The 21,749-nt window shown below is 32.1% G+C and overlaps 1 protein-coding gene across 2 annotated transcripts in view; it reads right to left on the bottom strand.

The window, feature by feature from the left end:
* The window catches only part of LOC145292060 (serine/threonine-protein kinase ULK4-like), a 125,082-nt gene that overhangs the window by 42,201 nt on the left and 61,132 nt on the right, over positions 1 to 21,749 (bottom strand). For both annotated transcript variants that reach the window (XM_080138108.1, XM_080138107.1), the window contains 7 exons: positions 20,141 to 20,219; positions 15,321 to 15,428; positions 13,531 to 13,614; positions 11,353 to 11,424; positions 9,677 to 9,763; positions 7,991 to 8,173; positions 4,053 to 4,180 (listed from right to left, as the gene is read on the bottom strand). In XM_080138108.1, the coding sequence (XP_079994234.1) occupies positions 4,053 to 4,180; positions 7,991 to 8,173; positions 9,677 to 9,763; positions 11,353 to 11,424; positions 13,531 to 13,614; positions 15,321 to 15,428; positions 20,141 to 20,219 (741 nt within the window). The remainder of the gene's footprint in view (positions 1 to 4,052; positions 4,181 to 7,990; positions 8,174 to 9,676; positions 9,764 to 11,352; positions 11,425 to 13,530; positions 13,615 to 15,320; positions 15,429 to 20,140; positions 20,220 to 21,749) is intronic.

Genomic DNA, 21,749 nt, shown 5'->3' with positions numbered 1-21,749 from the left:
TTCTAGTTTATTCATGTAAATATGGAGGGATATGCAATATAACAAATATAATTGATCCCCTTTTTTAAGTGACTATTTCAAAATGTTTCATATTACCTTAACTGAACTAAGTAATTTTTTTAAATAACTTGTAACAAAGTATATTATATTTCCAATAAGATGGTACATGAATAACAAATGAAAATTGGCTAGTTAGAAGGAAAGGTTTGCCAGTTTAAATGTTATTTGGTTCTGACTTAGATTATTAAATTGCAAAACCTGATATAATACACAAAATCTGAAAGAATAAAAGGATCAAGCAGGGAATACAGACCCTGGGTCAGCTTCATTTAGAAAAGGACAGACCTTGGGTGACACCTTGGTATGTTCAAACGGTTTTCACAATCAAGAGTGAAATTTTTCAATATTTTTTACACAATTTTAATTAATATTTGGATTAATATTTTTATTTTAAAAAATAAATAAATAAAAATAAATAATAATTTTTTTAATAAAATTATTTAAATCAAATTTTTAAGGGTAGAAACAAATATAAAATAATTGACTTATTTGGATGTTCGTGAATGTTTCATGGATTTTTGCAACCAAGATTGATTTTTTTTTTATGTAGAGTCCTTTTTTTCTGTGTGATTATTCATTAAAAATTGCGTCAGTCTAGAAAGATTTGTTCTTCTTCACTGACTGCCAACATGAGACATAAGTGTCATAAATTTTCACTTATTTCATTGGTTTTTATTATTATTATTTCTTTTGTTTTGTAAATACATAAATGCACTCTACATAAAAATCAATCCTGGTCGTGAATAATTTAATTGTTTTTTTTTGTTTTTTTATGGAGATTGTGTTCATTTACAAAATTTTATAAGAAAACTATTTGAACCAAGGTAAAAATATCAATCCAAAATTTTGGTTTAAATAGTTTTATTTTAAAAATTTGCAAATAAATGCACTCTCCACAAAAAAAAAAATCTTGGTTGCAAATAAATAATAGAACTCGTTTTTATTATTATATTTTTAACAAAAATATCAATTCACAAAAATCCACCTGAAAATTAAAACATCTTGTAAATATATAAATGCACTCTTTGTCACTAAAATCCATTCGTAAATTTAAAAGTTTAACTGGTATTGTCACTAAAGTTAATGTTTTAAAGAATAACTAAGTAAATATTGATTTGTATTAAAAACACACACAGAAAAAAGGACTTTACATAAAAAAAATGAATCTTGATTGCGAAAATCCAATGAAACGTTCGCGAACAGCCAAACAAGTTTTATTTTATTTTATTTTTTACATGGGTATCACCACTTATCAAGGCCCATAAGCCACTCGGGGATAAGGGTTATTTTGTGTACAATAATCGATGGGATAATATCGTAGTAATAGTTGGTATTGGAGATTTGATAAAGCGTCTTACTTAAGGGGTCGATTAATCAGGAATTTGTTTATGTTGGACTTGAAGACGTCCAAGTTGTAGTCAGATGGGAAACAGGCAAACAGAAGAGAATTCCACAGGCGTGCACTTCTCAGAAAAAAGCTATGTTCATGGAATCTACATTTTGATTTAGGCACAGATAAAGAGTGGGGGAAATTACTGACAGTGGTTTTAGCTAGACGGGTGTTTATCATGAAGGATTGGCGAGGGAGGACCAGAGATTCGAGCTCAGACGAGCATTTGCCATGGAAATAACGATAAAACAAAGACAGGCTCGCAACATCTCTTCTGTGAGAGAGAGGTTGCAGGGAAGAGAAGAGAGCATCCCCCACTAAGCCACGAAGTCTATTTTGTACTTTGTCAAGGCAAGATAGGTTGTTTTTTGAAACTCCAGCTCAGATATGGCAGCAGTACTCCATCCTTGGACGTACTTGGCTTTTATAGAGATAGAGAATTGCATCAGTAGTGAGATACCTTCTGGAGCGGTAGAAGGATCCTACTGTTTTCCCAGCGGCCCGGGCAACAGACTTTATATACGTGTTCCATTTCAGATCAGGAGTAAAGGTCAAGCCCAGGAGCTTGTCAAAACATGAAGCCTCCCCAAGATGAGAGCCATCCATTTCAATTGATGCTAGATGAGGAACAGAGTGTTGATGATGTAAAGTTAGGAGCTTGATTTTAGATGCATTAAAAGTAACCAGCCATCTCTTCCCCCACTGAACGACGCGCTCAAGATCAGAGGAGAGGGAATCAGAGAGAACTTTGTCATTTACGGCCTTTGATGTGTTGCTGTAGATGGTCGTGTCATCAGCATAGATGTCAACGAATGAATTTAGTATGTGTTTTGAGAGATCATTGATGTAGATCAGGAAGAGAGTTGGGCACAGGATGGCCCCCTGGGGGACTCCGGCATTAATACTGTGCGCCTCAGATTTCTGCCCATCAACCAATACTCTTATGAACCTATCAGAGAGAAATGATTTAATTATTGAGAAAACATTTCTAGTTATACCGTAGCTGGAAATCTTGTGAAGTAGGCCCTTATGCCATACCTTATCGAAGGCCTTTGATGTCAAGAGCAATTTCCCTAGAAAGGAAGCTTTTGCCGAGAGATTCACTAATCCTATGGGATATAACTGTTAGCACATCAGCTGTAGATCTAGCAGAACAGAAACCATATTGCATGTCACTAAGGAGGTTATTTCTGCTGAGGTGGTTGACTACTTCTTTATTTAATATTGATTCCAGTAACTTACTCATAACACACAAGAGACTTATTGATCTGTACTGAGAGGGGGATGATTTATCACCTGAGTTCTTAAATACAGGGCATACTGACGAGGTTTTCCAGGGTGTTGGAAAGCACTTCTCCTTAAGGCAACGCTTAAACAGTTTTGTAAGTATGGAGGCAAGTTCTGGTCGAAGCTTTTTCAACACTATAATTGGAATGGTGTCTGGGCCAGTTGCTTTACTGGAATCAAGGTTCTTGATTAGTTTGGCGACCTCGTGCACAGATATTTGTATGTGGATAGGGTGTTGTCTGTTGTAGGAGGAAATACGGGGAGTTGATGTCCTTCGTCGCAGAGGGTAGAGTTAGCTGCAAAGTTCTTGGCGAATAGTTTGGCCTTGTCTGATGCTGATGAGATGACCTCAGGTCCATTGATGATGGTTGGGATGGAACGCACGCTTCTGTTCAGGATCCTGTTTGCTATTTGCCAAAACTGGTGGGAACCAAGCCGCTGCTCAGCTACTTTGGATTTGACGGACTGAGCATATAGCTCTCTTGCATTTTTTATTACTCTTTTACAGTGGTTGCTGGCCGTCCTGAAGGTAGCTTTAGTCTCAGTACATCTATTACGTTGGTAGCTATGGAAAAAGTGATTTCTGTGCGCAATGGCAGCGGCATATTCTGGGGAGAACCATGGCTGGCTGTTAGGTTTTTGTTGGAATTTTTTGGATGGTATGAATCGGTCTATGCCTACAATTAACCATTCGGTAAGGTCTGATACTATAGAGGATACATCCTTTTTAAACATGGAATGCAGAGGTAGATCAGATATGAATGTACGGAAGCTATCCCAATCAGCCATAGAGTATCGGTATACAGTACGGTGGAGAGGTATATCTGAAGACTTATTACATTTCATTTTTTTCCCTTAAAAACTTTGGTTTAAATAGTTTTATTTAAAAGGTTCTAAATTTTCAATTATTACACCGTTGTTTTTGTTTTGTAAATATATAAATATATTACTTGTAAATAACTACTTGCCAGTGACAATTTTAAATGTGATATTTGTTTAAAACATGGGAAAAATATCAATCCAAATTTTGGTGTAAATAGTTTTATTAAAGAAATTATTATTATTGTTTTTATTTATTTTTTTTTAAATAAAAGTATCAACATAAAGATTAATCAAAATTGTGTAAATATATAAAAAACACACTCTTGGTTGCTAAAACCGCGTGAACGTACCAAGGTGAAGGTTAAAGTGGTGTCACCCAAAGTCTGTCTCATCTAAGTGAAGCTGGTCTGAATAAAATAAATGAAAATGAAATATTAAGTTCAGCAAATAGATAAACCTTCTACGAAATGCAATTCAGAAAAAAGAATCTCACCTTGACTGGCAACAAGGAAGTAGCATTTTATGGCTACATTTTATTAGCTGACTGATGACTAGGAAAGTTTTGGCTCTGATCACATCCGAGGTGTGATCAAGAAGGTGAATAATTTGTGTAACAAAATTCTGGAAATACAAAATAGTGATTTTACATTGGTTATTTTATTAATGAGTTCAACCGATATTCTATTTTTGTTATGGCCTTGAAGGCCGATAATAATCAAGACATGCAACGATGTAATTAACAAAAAGTATATGAACGAAAGTATGTAACAGAAGTACATGTCATGATTCTGAGGCTATAACTGCCACAAATCACTGTCTTAGATGTTTAAATGTAACATGGGTAAGTTCATTTCTTCTGGAAATCTTATAACAACTGTCAAAAAGTTTGAAAAAAAACAAAACAAAAACAATATAAGATTGTAGCATCATTAGAAGACGTTCAGTTTAGTCTGATTGATCAATATCAAATCAGGTCATCACTCATTCATTTTCAGGCTGCGATCAAAGTAGGGGGTAAATGAGATGATAGTTTGCATCAATCCAGGCGACCTTTAACTGATAAATGTACTGTATGTAAAATGGGAAAGCCAGAGAGATAAACACACAAATGGTGTTTCTTGTGTTCCTGACCAGAATGAAAATACTGTTGTAGTCAATGCATCTGAGATGATTTAAAGGTGTTGAATCTTTTTTGATTAGGATCTCATTGCATTTCCTCCCACTTAAGTCTGACTTTTGTTTTAATGGAAATTGCTCTAGACAAGGCATAAAGCCACTTGATGTAAGGAGCTAAAAGAATGAAAAATAATTATCGTAAAAACAGTAGATGCCTATTGACCTTAGTGTTGAAAAGGCTATAGGTGGGAGGAAAACAGTCAACAGAAGAGAGATCCACAAGTCTGTAGTTCTTGGAAAGAAGCTACTCAGAATAGCTGTATTACAATGAGATGTAAAAACAGCTAATTGATGGGAACCACTAGACGAACTAAAAAGTTAATCTGCTTGTTTGTGGTTCTTAACAAACCAGAAAAGAGTGGGCAATCAAATTTTTTAGAATGTGTTGGGGAAGTCAAACACACTTGTTTTTTGTTTTGTGTTTTGTTTTTAATCAAGATATTGTTTTTAATCAATATATTGTTTTTAATCAAGATATTGTTGCATCCGTCAAAGGATGAAATATCCTTTTTGACTGAAGCAATTTTTATTTTTGTCCCATGCAAAGTTCTCCATTTTACAGTATTGTACATCCAAACATAAAATATGCGACCGACCTTGTGTCTAACTGTGCATTCATAGAGAGGTAAGTAAATAAGGACTTAAATGCTTACTCCAACAAGCTCCAATATATGCTTGAGAACAAAATCCTACCACGCGTTGCAATCTTGGTCCAGTCTTTAACATAACATCTAACAACGTAACTTCTAATAACATGCCACTCTCAACCCTTATCTGGTTGACCCATCTCTTTCGTGGTCATCCACCTGCTCTTTTTATCAATTAACTTTTCTTTGTATGCTTTATTGATATAGCCAGGAAACATGTTCAAGCCATAATATTCTCATTTTTAAAATACCATCATTGATGAATCTATATTATATTTCTCTCAATCTGTCTGTTCGTCTGTGTCTGTCCATTCCACTTTTTCTTCGAAACTACTGAGTCGATATGGATGAAATTTTGTATGTACCTTTGTTATAATAAGGTGCAGTGAACAGAGTATTATGATATTCATTTGATGCACAGTCTCAGGTATTAATAGGGATTAACAGGACCAGTCACAACAATACAACATTTTCTCTTACTTTTTCTCAGAAACCTACCAGGCTGATCTGACTGAAATTTTGTATGGACCTTTGTTCTGATAAAGTGTACTGAACTAGATATTATGGTAGCCATTCAATGTACAGTTAAGGATTAATAAAGATTAGTATTTAATGCAAAAATGAACACAAAGTTGAACATATTAACACTCATTCTAAGTCAAAGGGCTATAACTTTTGCCCTCGTTTTTAATGTATGAAAAATGTTGGTTAATATGAAGCTTCTTTCAGGCCAAGATCACAGTGTAGCACTGCTACATTTCACTTTTTCGGCCCTCAGTCAGTGGAGGAGAAATCCTTCATGCTCTGTCAGTATAATACTTATTTATGTCTACTTGATATTGTCCTAGTGTCTTTTTAATTTTAATTTTGTTCTACTCAATTATTGCACCTCATGCACACTTTTTTTTTTTAATTAAATTCTTGTAAGAAAATATTTATATGTTTGCAAAGACACTTAAATGAAGAGATGTCATTTAAAAAAAAATCGGTTTTCCAATAAAATTAGTAGGACATCTTATAAAATGTTGAAATTTAAATCCTTTAAATACTTTTTAGCTTTTTTCTTTCTTTTAATGGCAAAGCAAATCTAATACAAAATAATTGTTTTTTTTTGTTTTTTTTCGTAAAGCTGTTATACACTTGTCCTTCCTAAACTTTTTTAAAAATAGGATTTTTCTGTAACATTTAATTCAGTTAATTATTAATTATGGTGTCATTTATTTATTACACTGTGACACAATGGGGTATTTTACTGGTGCAATATTAATTGGTTAAGTTAAATTAATTATGGAATAACTTAGAAAAAGACCAATATTTTTCTCATAAAAAAATATTATACACATAAGCAAAAAGTAGTCACCTAACTTGAAGTAGCCTGGGAAAAAATAAACACTATTAAGGTTATAAAAGAAACAACTGTACAATTATAAAGAGAACAAGATTTTGTTTATATTTAAAATGTATAAAAATACCTTAAAAAAAAATGAATAAATAAATAAACAAGATGTCACAAGTTGAAATTAACAAGAATTTCACTATATTTATGAATTTATACACTCTCTGAACGAAGGTAGTTTACAATAACTATTCTTAAACAAAATAAAAGATTGTTCAAGTCTATACAACACACAGACAATTAGACCAATGGTAGCCAATCAGTGATCCACGAACCACTAGGCACCATGTAATGTTTTACATGGTCTACAGGAGAATTAAAACAGTATTTCAATTTTAACGTATCTTTAGATTAAAAAATCATAAGTAACGCATTACGGATGGTATATATGTTCAAGAGCTGATATACTTTTGAAATAAAACAGAGGTTAAAAATACACTATCAAGGGCATGCAATTGAAATAGGTCCAATAATCATTTTTGCAACCTCAAAGGTCTATTTTTATCATAGGCCTTCTATGTGTAAAAACATTTTCATCTGCTACATCAAAACCTTATACTGTTCTTAACTTGAAAGAAATACGACAGTCCATCTTGCAGTGACACAATTGAAACCAAAAATCCGCAAACTGATTTCAAACAAACATGAGCAAATACTAAAACACTAAAAGTGTGTAATACTTCAAAAAACTTCAGTTTGTATTATTTAAATAAATACACCATAGCTTAGTTACCTTTCATGCATGCATTATATATTAACAATTTTTTTTTTATTTTTTATTTTTAAATATCTATAAATGTCGAATTTTTAAAAAAAGTAAAATCCTTTTAAAGCAAATTTAGGATCATCTAAGTAAAATCAAACTACAAAGTGACTGATATTTTGGTGTGTGTCTAGCCTAGGATAAGCCGAACAGATTATGACAAAATTGGATACAACAATTCAGACTTCATGTCTAAAGCAAATAATGAACTTTATGATTATTGCTGGTGTTATAAAAAAAAGAAAAAACTTGTTAATGGACACCTTTTGTTTAAATAAAATAAAAAAATTTCTGATTATAATGACAAAATCATATTAGCATCTTTTTCTAAATTCATTTTCGTGATGTGTACAAATGAAAAAAGTTAGTGGTCCATGACGTTCAAAAGGTTGCCGACGGCCAAACTAGACTATTCCATTTCCCCCCCCCCAAAAAAAAAACACACTTACTTTATCCTGCAAAAAGCGAGGGATGGAATGCCCTGTCGCAAGAAGGGCCCCAAACATTGTGATGACTGCTTGTTGGATTCTGTTGATGCCGGTCGAAAAGGTTTCAAGTAAACCTACTAACCCGACTGAATCAAAAATATTTTGAATCACAACAACAGACAGCTTAGTGATGCGACACAATGCCTGAAAAAGAATAAAATTGTGTTGTTATTAAAATCCTTTTTTGCTTCTTTAATTTTTACACTATAAGGATTACCTAGTGTTGCCCGGTGTCAGGGATGAGGATAATAGTGTTTAGAAAAGGTTTAACCCTCCTCTCTTTCATTTTCTCACTCTCTATATACTCAGTCACATCTCTCTTTATTCATTCATTGTTCTTGATCACCATACCTCTATCTCTGACTACACCAATATCATAGACAGAAAAGACAAAAATATATGGATAATCAGTAGTGTGACATAAATAAAAATGTTGGTTCTTATACACTATGGGGCACATATATGAAAAAGGCATTCCAAATAAAAACTTTCAATAGACTTATGTCTTGGGTAAAAATAAGTATCCTCACCCAAAATTAGGAAAAATTATTGAATAGAATTTTAATTAAAAATAAAAATCACTTTTATTATATCTTGATAATCTGCTATTGATAAGAGCAGAAGTACCTGTAAATCAAGGGAGATAAGTCAGTCTGTCATTTTAGCAAATATTAATGAATCGCGGATCATTTTGATTGAGTTTTATCTTTACAAAAACAATATACTTAAAAACCTTACATAATTGGATTCAATGTGATCCCAATCTAGTTATTTTATTTACTTCCCCTTCAAGAGGTTAGACAGAAGGTTTTTGATGGCATGAATTGGACTTGAACTTGGCACACCCAGATTTTCAGTCTGTGTCATTAATAGGGCTAGGACAACAGCATATTCTTTTCATTGTTTTGACTCTCTAGTGTGTACCCATTGATATCTTATATGCTTTTATATAGAGTGATGTGGTTCTCAGTTGATTAACTGTGTCGGATATATACTCAAGAGTCAAAACCATGAAAAGAATATGCAGTTGTCATAGCATTAGTCATTAACCACCTAGACACCTTCACCTTAATCTAGTTATGAAAAAAAAAAAAAAAATACCAGTGTCCAAATTAGTGCATTTTTATTTAATTTATATTTGCATTTGTTTAAAAAACAACACTGAAACTAGGTTAAACAATAAACTAGCTTTCTTTTTTCTTTCTATTATATTAAATCAGTTGCAAGAGAAAGAGAGAAGGTAGTTAAAGAGAGAAGTGTGTTCAACAAAATAACATGACTGAAGATGTGGAGAGAGAGAGAGAGACAGAGAGAAGTTTTAAAAATAAGATAGTACACATGCCATTTTTTTTAACTCTACTATTTTGCCCTAAATTTCCTCCGGGCAATGCCAAGTAGCCTTGCTAGTCTTTACCAATTTGTATATGCAATAATATAAGTTTTCTTTTTAATATCAAACATTTAAATATAGAGATCATTTTTCGTTTTTAAAAAATTTGTGACATAATTAGAACAAAAGTTAATCATCTGAAAATTACATTTGTTTCCAAGTTTCATATGACATCAAAAAAAAAGTAACAGTTGATAGCAATGAATATATGATAGAAACGTTTAACAACGAAAAAACATCATTGCATGTAAAGTTACCAGTAATGTTGTTATCTGTAGAGAATCTGCTGTTGTGTGTTTGTAGAGATACCACAGACACTGGCCAATATCGTTGGTTGCAAATTTCTGAGAAATGAATGAAAAAACAGTGTAAACATTATATAGCAAATGGATTGGCTGTTGGCTATAAAACAATTCAACAACATAGATCATTGCACATAGAACTAAATTTTTATTGAAGGTATTACTATTACCTTCAAAATAATAGAACATAAATTTACCTTGTTGCATTTTTAAAATCAGAGAGAAAGATGAGAGGGAGAGAAAGCAAGAGAAGAGAGAGAGAGAGAAAGGGGTGAGAGAGGAGAGAGAGAAAGAGAAAGAAAAGGGGGGAGTGAGAATGTAAAAGAAAGAGGAGAGAAAGACAGAACAGAGAGAGAGAAAGACAGAAGAAAGAGAGAAAAGAAAGAGAAAGTAAATGAAAGATAAAAAGAGAAAAGGGTGAAAGAGAAAATAGAAACAGAGAAAAGGAAAAGGAGATAGAGAAAGAGGAATGAGGAAAGAGAGAAAGAGTAAGAGAAAGAAAAAGGAGAGAGATATGCAAAGAGAAAGAGGGAAGAATATATATAAAAAAAACAACAAATTATCATCAAATAAAAAGAAATGAAGAGTCTGAATACAGAATACAATAAATTCAATGCATTTAAATTGAAACATCGAACAATAAAAGATTGCATCTATCAAATCTAGACCTAAAATAAACATTTATTATGAATGAAAGCAAAGAAAATTTATGTTGATATCACATTAATAAAACATTATTTGAAACGGTCGTCCAGCCTTGTAGCGATAGCTTCACAATTTTGAAAATTACATTTATTATGTTTTGCATTGTATTTCTTCAAATACATTTACTTGAAAAAGGGATGACATAAAAATACACATCCTTACACTCTTATTATATAGATCACACCAACTTAGAATTTTCCAATATTTACTAACATCTATAAATATAAAAGCGAAAATGTATGTATGTATGTATGTATGTATGTATGTATGTATGTACGCTTTTCCTCGATGTCCACAAAAGGCTTCTTTCAAAGAAGCGCTCGCTCGCTTCACAACTTCTTAAAACTTTTTATATCATCTATAAATTGTAATATCTCACAGTTAACCACGGAGCTCGCCTGTCTTTAATTTTATTGACTTTCAAACGTTAATTATTCCACATTTCCCGCATTGGCACGCGTTACATTCAGTTTTCGGTATAAACAAAAAGCGAAACTCAACTCTAATCACAGGTCCAGAGCCAGTGGTCTCTAGAGCGTGAAGTAACGTTTGGTTAATGTCGACTTCGTCATATCAGACGGTAGCTTTCATTTCGAGACGAGGGAGCGGGTTTTTAAAAACAAACAAACCGATTTATTGACCTCATTAAAAACTGTCCCGCACAAAATGCTAACTGCTGAATAGCTATCGCCGTCACGTCAATCAAAAACGCGCACTTGTATTTTTTCACACTTTACTATTTTCCAACTGTGCGTCGTCAAGGCTTTTTTTTTCATGGGCACCTGTTTTTTTCACACACACTTACAAACACCTGGGCAACGCCGGGTACCCCTCGCTAGTATTTAATAAATGCTTACACAACAAGTCACAGATAATCTAGTAATTAATAACATTAATAAAAAGTGATAATAATGATGAAATCAAACCTTTGCATGTGAGCCTTGTGTTGCGGTGACATTCTCGATAACTTTAGCTGCCGTGTGACAAACAATCATATCCTGAAAAAATAGACAACATAATATAGCATTATAAGCAGTCAAGAAAAAAATATCTGCTTAAGATGTACAAAAAATAAAAACACATCAAGATTATTTGTATTATTTGGATTAGTCTGACTACTATCTTCATCTTGAGCGTCATTCTCACAACGTTTTGGCTGATGCAACCTTCAACTTTCTTCAGGCGTATCTGGTCAAACTTAGGAATCTGTACAGAATTTTGAATGGACGTAGCATGCTTTCATTCTATCAGCCATGACAAGGTAGAAGTCTTAAGTAATATGCATTTGTAATCTAAGTAACCCCCACACTGGGAATTGAACTTTCAACCTCCAAAAGAGCGTCACTTAGAACTGAATTTGATCTAGTGATTTATCCATTACACCAAGTACAAATTATCAATCTTCATCTTAAAAGTTCAGAAAAATCCATCCATTCCTCCAGCGTGACCGTAGCCAAGATTGAACTCACTACACGAGTTTGTAGAGTAATTCAAATCTTGTCGGTAGCTGAATACTTGATGCTTCGCCAGGGCTATCAAGGGTATTTTTTACTGTGACGCTATCACTAGACAGGGTGCCTACCACAGCTTAAGAGAGTCCCATTTACCTTCAAGAGAAGAATAGGCCACGCCAGTTTATCAACCTGGTATTTTACCTCACGGTATATACAGCACCTCGCCTTTCCAAATGGTCACCCATCTGGTACTGGCCAGGCTCAATGTTGCTTAACTTTGGTGATCTGGTGAGAACCGGTGTGTCAACGTGATTGTGCCATATAATAAATAATAATAATATAAAGAATCTTCTTAAAATAAAAATTAATAAGAAAAAAGAGAAATATTTAAAACTCAAAAATTTCCAAGATCAGAAATTATTTTGATTTCAGTTAGAATAGAATTTAAACGATTTATGTGATTTACATATTTTGAATGGTTATCTTTCGCAGCAAGTCAATTCATATTGTGACTTATGTTGGTATACATTCAGTGCACAGACTGATCGTGCGCTCATTGTCTTTGTCTGAATTTAGTTCTTTGATTCCAATACTCGCTGTAGTGCAAATAATGTGACCTCAATCCAGGTCTTTAGTTTATCTATTAGATTAATCAATTAGTTATTGAACTTGAAAGCACAATAGCATAAATTACTAAAAGTAACTTTTAAAAAATCCTTTTTTCTCTCAAGTATATCCTTATCATTTCCCACCATGTTTTTCTTGACATTCTTTCAAGTGAGCCTTTTATCTCACATAATACAAGATTCTTTCAACATGACCATTCCAACAAAGTCTACTGTTCTGTACACATTTCTCTATACTTTTCAGATTTAATTTACCTCTGAGGTCATTAGATCTAAACTTGTCTATAAAACTGACATTACACATCCATTGTACTATTCACATATCATTTCTCTCCATGCAACACATGTCTTCAACCAACTCTCACTTCCATACAGCAGACACATATTCAATATTTTATGTTAACTCTTTACAATGCAAACAAAATTACAGTTCTGCTCATTATCTTCAGAAGTCAACACCAGGGATGTGAGTGTCTAATAGTTAAAAAAAAAAATCGGAAATTGAGATGAATCACCCTCTCTCTCAAGTTGAGTGGATGGAAGCATGCTCCAATTTACAAAAAAAAAACGAAAAGAAAAAAATTAAGAGAAAGAAGCCATGTGTGCATGTGTGAGAAGGAAAGAAGCAGGAAGTTATTCTTTAATAAAACAAAAATCTTCTAGCCTGAATTGTTTGAAAAATATGGTTAAACTAAAATTTCCAGAGAGAAATATGCCCCAAAAACAAGGAAGAAAGAAAAGCAGGATAAAAAGCAAAAAAGATAAAGTGCAAATGAAAAAGAAAGAGAAACAAAATTAAGACAAAAATCAGCTTTTTCTTATTTAAAAAAGAAAAACAGATTTAATCAGAAATCAACATTTTTGTGAATTACAAAAAAAAAAAAAAAAAAAAAAAAAAAAAAAAAATGGAATTCCGGCAATAAAAATAATCCTAATATTTCATAATCCAACATAATTCAATCATGTCACTAATTCAGAAAACAATCAAAAGAATGAAAGAAATGGTTTCTGATTTACTCCTTACCTCTTCTCGGCAACATTTTCCAATAATGGTGTACGTCATTGAAGGCACTGACCAATTATCAACACTTTCATTTTTCTGCTGTTCCTATTCAACAAAATAAATTTTTTTATAACAAATTACAAAAGTCATATCAAAATCTGAAACAAACTTAAAACATTATGACACTGTGTTATAAACAGTATTCTAAAATAAAAAGCAAAAATTAAATTTTAAATATAAACTGGCTGTGTCTAACCGACATTACCTAGAATGTAGTAAAATTATTCTACTTTTTAATTGTCATTTGTTTTCAAATTTTTAAACTTGAGATAGACAATGCCTACTATATTCTTCAATTTAAAACAAGCCGTGCATGCGTGGTCCCCCTTTGATGCTGCATGTGAGATGATGCCACAAAAAATAGTGAATAAATGATGAATGTGAGAAGTGTGAAGGGCTAATGTTGACTTTATATTTCCACCAAGTTTCAGAAAAATCTAAGGGATCGGGCAAAAGTTATGGGGTAAAAAGTGTTATTTTTTGCAATTTGGGGGCATTTGTGACCCCTTTTGAGCTCCTAGGAATGCTGAATCTCAGTGAAAATGGACAAACAGTGCAGTTTCACACCTTCAGACATGTATATTTGAATTCAGCACCATGGAAAACTACATACATATCAAATTTTTGAGTAATATGAAAAAAAGAGCTCCAAAAAGGCATATTTTTTTAGCCCTAAAAGTCCAAGAGAGGTGCAAACCAGAATTTTGCCAGGGTCATCCATACTGAATTTATATTAAGAACAATGGCCTCCACATTTTGGCCTAGTTTCAGGAAAATCTAATGGATGGATCAAATGCTATGGGGCAAAAAGTGTAATTTTTTACCTCTTTTAAGCCCCTAGGGACACCGAATCATAGTGTAAATTGATAATGGTGGAGTTTCAGGCCTTAACACATGTATATTTGAGCTGACCACCATGAAAAACCACTATATAGTTAGACATATCAAGTTTTTGTTGAGATATGAAAAAAAAGCCACTAAAAGTGCCCGGGACGCAAACCAGAATTTTGTCAGGGTCACATATATCGGATTTATATTAAGAATAATGGGGTCCACATTTTGGCCAAATTTCAGAAAAATCTAATGGATTGATCAAAAGTTATGGAGCAAAACGTGTCATTTTTGGCCATTTTGGGGCATTTTTTACCTCTTTTGAGCCCCTGAGGATACAATGGGAATTTTTGCAAAAAACTTATTTTTACTATGCCCATCTATTTAATGAAATACAATTTGTGGCAAAATTTCAGGAAAAACTAATGGACGGTTATCTGGCAATTGTCTGGAATAACGAACACATAGACGCCACTGAAAACATAGGTCCTTTTCCAATAAATCAGGGGACCAATAAGTTATACTTGCTAATTTTTATTTTTAGGTGGTTATTTAAAAATATTTTAAGATAGCTGTATAAAGAATGTTTTTAAAACATAATGAATTAAAAACTAAAATGATGAGCTAACTGCTTTTGAACCTTGCTCAACAGAGTTAAATCAAGGTTAGGATTACGATTAGAAGAAAAAAAAATCTATGATGGAATGGTAATTATAGCAAGAAAAAGGAAAAAAAAATCTTGTCATATAAATTGGATCTACAACAATCATGAAATCTGAAAAATAAAACCAAATAAATCAATTTCTTATTGGAGTAGGCCACCAATCAAAAAAGTATCATTAAATTTTAAATGACTAAAAATAGGTGACCAGATTGAATCATAAAAAATACTAATAAAATATTATGGAGTAAATACTAACCTGATTTGCAATTAAATAAAGTAGTTCTCCTACAGTTGAAAGAAATCCTTGTCGAAGTTTCACATTCTTGAGATTATCCCGAAGTAGTTCACTAAAAATAGTGATAGGCTGTCGAAAAAAAAAACACATTGTTATCTCTTCACATATTCAAAACTGGAATAATAAAAATAAATACAACCAAATGAAATAATTGTTTGGATAAAAGTCTCATTTGAAGATTAGATAAATCTTTAATTTTTGGTGGATATTTTTAATCAGTGGGTTTAATTTTTCAGTAAAAAAACCCAAAAAACAAATAACTTCTTTACAGACTTGTTACTTCCAAAAAAATTACTAGCCTACTTTGGTTATAGATTAATAATCTCAACTGAATGTTAATTAAAACCAAAAGACCTGCATTCTTTTTATCTACTCTTTTCTCATACTAGTCAAATGAAAGGAGAGAAGAAAAGTGAAAGCAACGAATAGCAATTTAATTTCCCTCTTTTCTACCAGTGAATATACAAATCTTTCTTATAAAATTTGTACACAGTGACTTGGGTAGCAGTATCAGTTCATCTGACAGTGAGGGTGAAAACACATCAGTCTCCCTTTAGTTCTAATTAATAAAAAAATAAAATATTGATCATAACTAAATATTAAAATTGATTGAAAATGAAAAATTGTCCTTTTTAACAATATGAAACAATATTGGCCATATGCAACTGAGAAAGATAGCTCATATCGTTCCTAATATTAGAATGTAGTAAATGCAATAGACCCAACTAGGTTTAAAATTGGTTGAGCAGATTTTGTAGTCATCAGTAGTATCCAGATTTTTATTTTTAGGTGATTATTTAAAAATATTTTATGTTAATTGCTTAGATTAGACTAAGTAATTTTTTTAATAAATTGTATAGAAGTACAAACGAAAATTGGCTGGTCAGAAGCAACATTTCATTTGTCAGCTTCAATGTAATTTGAATCTGATCTTGAAAGCCTGACAAGACAACTTGATATTTTAGATTATTTAAATAACTTGGTTTCATTTTCTGTAAATTCAAAATTAGATTAAAATTTGTCTAATCGTATTTATTTTCCATTTCTCTTGGTCATGGCTTTCAATTATGAAGGGAAGAAAAAGCAGCATGTATTTGTTAAGGATTTTTATTAATTTATAGAAATGAATATACAAATCTTTTGTTATAATATTAGTACACAATAATTTGGGTAGTAGTATCAGGTCTTCAGACAGTAAGGGTGAAAACTCCTCGGCTTCTCTCTACTTCCCAGTAATAAAAAAAATAGAATATTAATCAAGACTAAATATTAAAATCGATTGAAAATGAAATAGTTTTTATGAACAATATGAAACAATATTGGCTATATGCAACTAAGAAGATAGATTTTTTTAGCTACCCTTTGTCTATGGAGCTATTAATCACAAATATAGGGAGGAAAAATTATCTTTACTTCATATATAAGATCAGTTTCTACTTTACACATAACTGAGAGAATTAATTCATACCATTCCTAATAATATTAGAATGTAAGTAAATGCAATAGACCCAACTGTGTTTGAAATTGATTGAGCAGATTCTATACTCATCAGTAGTATCCAGATTTTTATTTTTAGGTCATTATTTAAAAATATTTTATATTATCAGTTGTTTAGACAAAGTAATTTTTTTAATAAATTGTACAGAAGTACAAATGAAAATTGGATGGTCAGAAGCAATGTTTAATTTATCAGTTTAAATGTAATTTGAATCTGATTTTGAAAGCCTGACAAGATAACTTGATATTTGAGATCATTTAAGTAACTTGATTTTCATTATCTGTAAATTCTTCCTTTTTAAAATTAGGTTAAAATTAGTCTAATCATATTAGTTTTCCATTTCTCTTGGTCATTGCTTTCAATTATGAAGGGGAGATAGCAGAATGTATTTAAGTATTAATACGAGTTTATAGTAGGGTGCAAGTGTGTAGCATTAATATAGATACTGATAATAGTAATAATTAGTAAATAATTATTAGATAAATTCAAGACTACTAAAAACCTTAATATAACCCAACAATCAAAGGAACACAAATATTAATGGCTAGCTATCCCAACCCACCAGTGCTCAGAAGTATTTGTATTATTTTTTTTTTTTTTTGCTATTTTCTAAGTGGTTGGTATTGTTTACAGCAGAAATATAAAATACCCTGGTCTAATAAACTTCCTAGCTAGAATAAGTGTTTTCCGAAAGAAACTGAAATGAATTACACCTTTTTAGAGTAATGTTGCGAGGATAAAAAAGAAGCAAGCAGTCAGAATCATATATCAATTTGTCAGATGGATCTATGTTTGATAATCCAAGAAACTGTTTTTATATATTAGATAATATATGATGTTATATGGATCTATGTTTGATAATCTAAGAAACTGTTTTTATATATTAGATAATATATGATATTATATGGATCTATGTTTGATAATCCAACAAACTGTTTTTATATATTAGATAATATATGATGTTATATGGATCTATGTTTGATAATCCAACAAACTGTTTTTATATATTAGATAATAGTTGCAGCAACAATCAGAGTTACATTCCTTTTTATGTGGAACACTTTGGAAAGCAAACAAAGAGTGGATTATGGATACAAACGTGTCTCACAAATACAATCTCCTCTTCACAATTGTGTAAATATATTCACTGTGTATAATTAAAATAATCACACAATTAACATTAACATACACTGCCATTATCAGACATTTCAGTGCTTATATAGTTTAGTAAAGATATTAAAAAAATCTCTATTATTAGGTTGGTGAAAAAACAATATTGTTTTCTCACATATGTTATTTTTATATATGATTTCTGAATTAATTCATTGATATATATATAGCCATGTTATATATTATTTTGAAGCACATTTTTTGCTCTATCAGATTGTGTTATTTATTACTGTTTTCAATCTCTTCATTCATTTTTTTTTTTTCTGCAGACTTTTTGACAGCATGGACAAAATTCAAATCTGCACAATTTTCTTGTTCCTGTTCAAACTAGGCTGAAAAGCTGCCGAGACAGCTTGTGATATCAATGACGCATTTGGCCCAGGAATCAACAGTGGTCCAAGAAATTTTGCAATGGTGACAAGAGCCTCAAAGATGAAGACGGTCACGGCCAGCCGACTGTGGTTGATAATGAACATTTGAAAGCCTTAATTGAAGCCGATCCTCGCAAAACCACAAGAGAAGTTGCTGTTGAACTGAAGGTCGACCACTAGACAGTCGTTTGTCATTTAAAGCAAATAGGGAAGTCCAAAATGTTGGATAAATAAGTGCCACATGAATTGAACGATAATGAAAAAAAATTGTCATTTTGAGGTGTTTTCTATGCTCCTGCGCAACAAAAATGACCATTTCTTGAGCGGATTGTGACGTGTGATGAAAAAGTGGATCCTCTACAACAACCGGGAGTCGAAATTGCATCAAAAAAAGGTTATGGTGACTGTTTGGTGGTCTGCACCCGGTCTCATCTATCACAGCTTCTTGAATCCGGCAAAACAATTACGGCAGAGAAATACTGCAGACAAACTGACAAAATGCACCACTAGCTCGAACGTATGTGCCCAAGATTGGTCAATACGAAGGGACCAATTCCCCTCCATGACAACGCTCGCCAGCATGTTGCTCAACTGACATTGCAGAAGGTGAATGAATTAGGCTACGAAGCTGCCTCATCCGCCATATTCACCGGACCTCTCGCCCACTGATTATCACTTTTTCAAGCATCTTGACAACTTCCTGTGCAAAAAATAGTTTTAAAAGCCTAGATTATGCCGAATGACTTCATCACTTTGAGAACTCTGGATTTCTATGCTAATAATAAATAAACTTATTTCTTTTGGCAAAAATGTGTCGATTCTAATAGTTCTTATTTTGATTAATAAAGTTTATTATGAAAGGAGTTATGATCTTTTGAAGTTGAACGTCAAAAACACAACATTATTTTTGCATTCACCTCATATATATGTGCCTGTTATGCAATGAAGTTCTCATAGAAGAAAAATCGCTTAATTTAATCAAGTCGTTTTTTTTTTATTTCATAGAGAAAAATGAAATTTTAGCTAGATCCCTTCTAATGCAAACATCTTGGCAAAATTAGCTACTAAGGAGGCGCTAGGAGAGATTACTCCATCTAATTCTTGAAATTTGCCAAAACGTAGTTTTGAATAATTTTAGGTATTCCTTTTCTCTCTGTTTTTTTTTTTTTTTTTTTTTAAATTATTAGAACTTCATGTGCATTTTGCCAAACTTCAAGAATTAGATGAACTTTTTTCTCCTGATGTCCCCCTCTTCATAGCTGAATTAGCCAAGATGTCTGCGTCCTGAGGGATCTAACTAAAATTTGATTTTCCTCTATTAAAAAAAAAAACTACTTGATCAAATTAAGTGATATTTCTTTTATGAGAACTTCATTTCATAACGGGCACATGCATGATAGAAATTTTTCTTTATTTTCGTTTTTTTTTAATATCTTTGCTAAACTGCATAAGCATCAACATTTCTGTAAAATACATCATATCCTGTTTAAAACACAACACAAGGTTACAAAAGTTCAATACAGACAGCATTACAATATAAATAAAAAGTTTTACAACTTATGGAAAGTTTTTATCTATCTTACAGTTTTTATTCAACTTACGTAAGTTTGTTAGCATGTTAAAAAAAAAAAAAAAATCAGAGACAAAATATCTTATTCAATGAGAAAAAAATTAGATAAACAAATACTATTTAATGATACATGAAAACTAAATAAAAAAATTAAAATTTTCATGTAAATTACCTCTGATAAGTTGGTGGTTTCATTAACAACAGTTGTAGAATTTGCAAGTAGACCAGCAACTCGACACAATTTTAATTTCCTGAAAAAAAAAAAAAAAACCTTTTAAATTGCTGTATAATACAAACACATCATGAAACTTAAAAAATAAAAATAATTTTTAAAATTACGATCTATATATATGAAAGGCAAAATGGCCACGCGCATTTTTGTATGTCCATGATAGGCTTTTTTCATCGGAGTTCTCGACAAGGTTACATTTATTTAAACGTTTCCTTATACTTCCTAGATTATAATATCTCTGATTTGCGAACGGGTGTTGTCTGTACATTTATTTTGATCGACTTTTTAAAAATTCCCTCTATTCCATCCTTTCGCATGTTTGTTTCTCTTTTTTGTATCAATAAAGCAAAATTAATCAAAGCTAACACGTTTGACGGCCTTTTCGGCCAGGACGTCCAGAAAATTAGCTTCGATCAATGTGAGGGAAACCCTTCATATCAGACAATTGCTATTCATTTGGACACTGCCAGAGCTCCCCCTTTTAATGGGGAGCTGGTTTTCCCTAATATCGTGGGGAAACAAATAAAACGACAGAAAGCGGGAAGCTTAACTGGCCTGCAGCCAGACGTCAATTTCTGCGCCTTTGATCGACGTTGCTAAATTTGACAGCTTTTCACTTCCTCTCGCGTTGTAGCATAGTGGTAAGATTTAAAATTTTCTTTCACTTTCTTTTCCGCCTTCGCATCGCAGGTTCTAGCCTGCTTGTGTACTACCACTTTTTTTTTTTTTCCCCCAAACACCCGGTCAACGCCAGGCACCCCCGCTAGTTAAAAAAAAGAACTATTTTCTAATAGTTATTTTAACCTGACCACTTTTCAAAAAAATAAAATCAGAAAAATTATAAATGTTCATATAATTTTCACAAGTACATGAGATCTAACGACTAAGTTTCTGTTTTATCATATATACATATATATATATATATATATATATTCAGTGGTTTGAGTCCTTTTTAGAGAATTAAGAAAAAGCGGTCAACTTTAGAACAAATGCAATATTTTGCCTTCTGGTTATTGAATACTCTCTGATTGTCTACTATGTATGCCTACTGTCTTGGCTTATAAGCACTTGATTTTCCTCAATTCTTGTGATAATTACCAGTGGCCTGCAGATAGAATGCTAACCTACAAAGTCAAGGGTGACTTTATGACTGGTTTGGAATCTCTCAACCAGTAGTGATCATTTCCTAGACTGATGTTTGCATAAGCATAGAACGGTACGTGCGTGTGAGTGTGTGTATTTAGGCCACATGTTTTAAAGAATTTGTTTGATGAGACAATTTTTTTCAAATACTCTCTTTTGTATTGCAGTCAAATTGGTGTATACAAGATTTGTGGGTTTCTTGTTCCACATGAATAAACTCTTGAATTATTAAATACCAGAATATACTGTGATGTCATAATAGGCACTATCTTACTTTCTTCTCTCTCTTTAATTTTATTACATCACTATGATCACTTCTCTCATCATTCACACTTCATGTTATTTACCCTTTTTTTTCTCCCCACCATCTAAAAGATTTATGTATAGACGATGTATGTAAGCAAGA

This window comes from Euprymna scolopes, chromosome 13, assembly GCF_053919585.1.
Source record: "Euprymna scolopes isolate OS-2025 chromosome 13, ASM5391958v1, whole genome shotgun sequence".
Classification (NCBI taxonomy): Eukaryota; Metazoa; Mollusca; class Cephalopoda; order Sepiida; family Sepiolidae; genus Euprymna; species Euprymna scolopes.
This window is presented reverse-complemented; position numbering and strand designations above follow the sequence as displayed.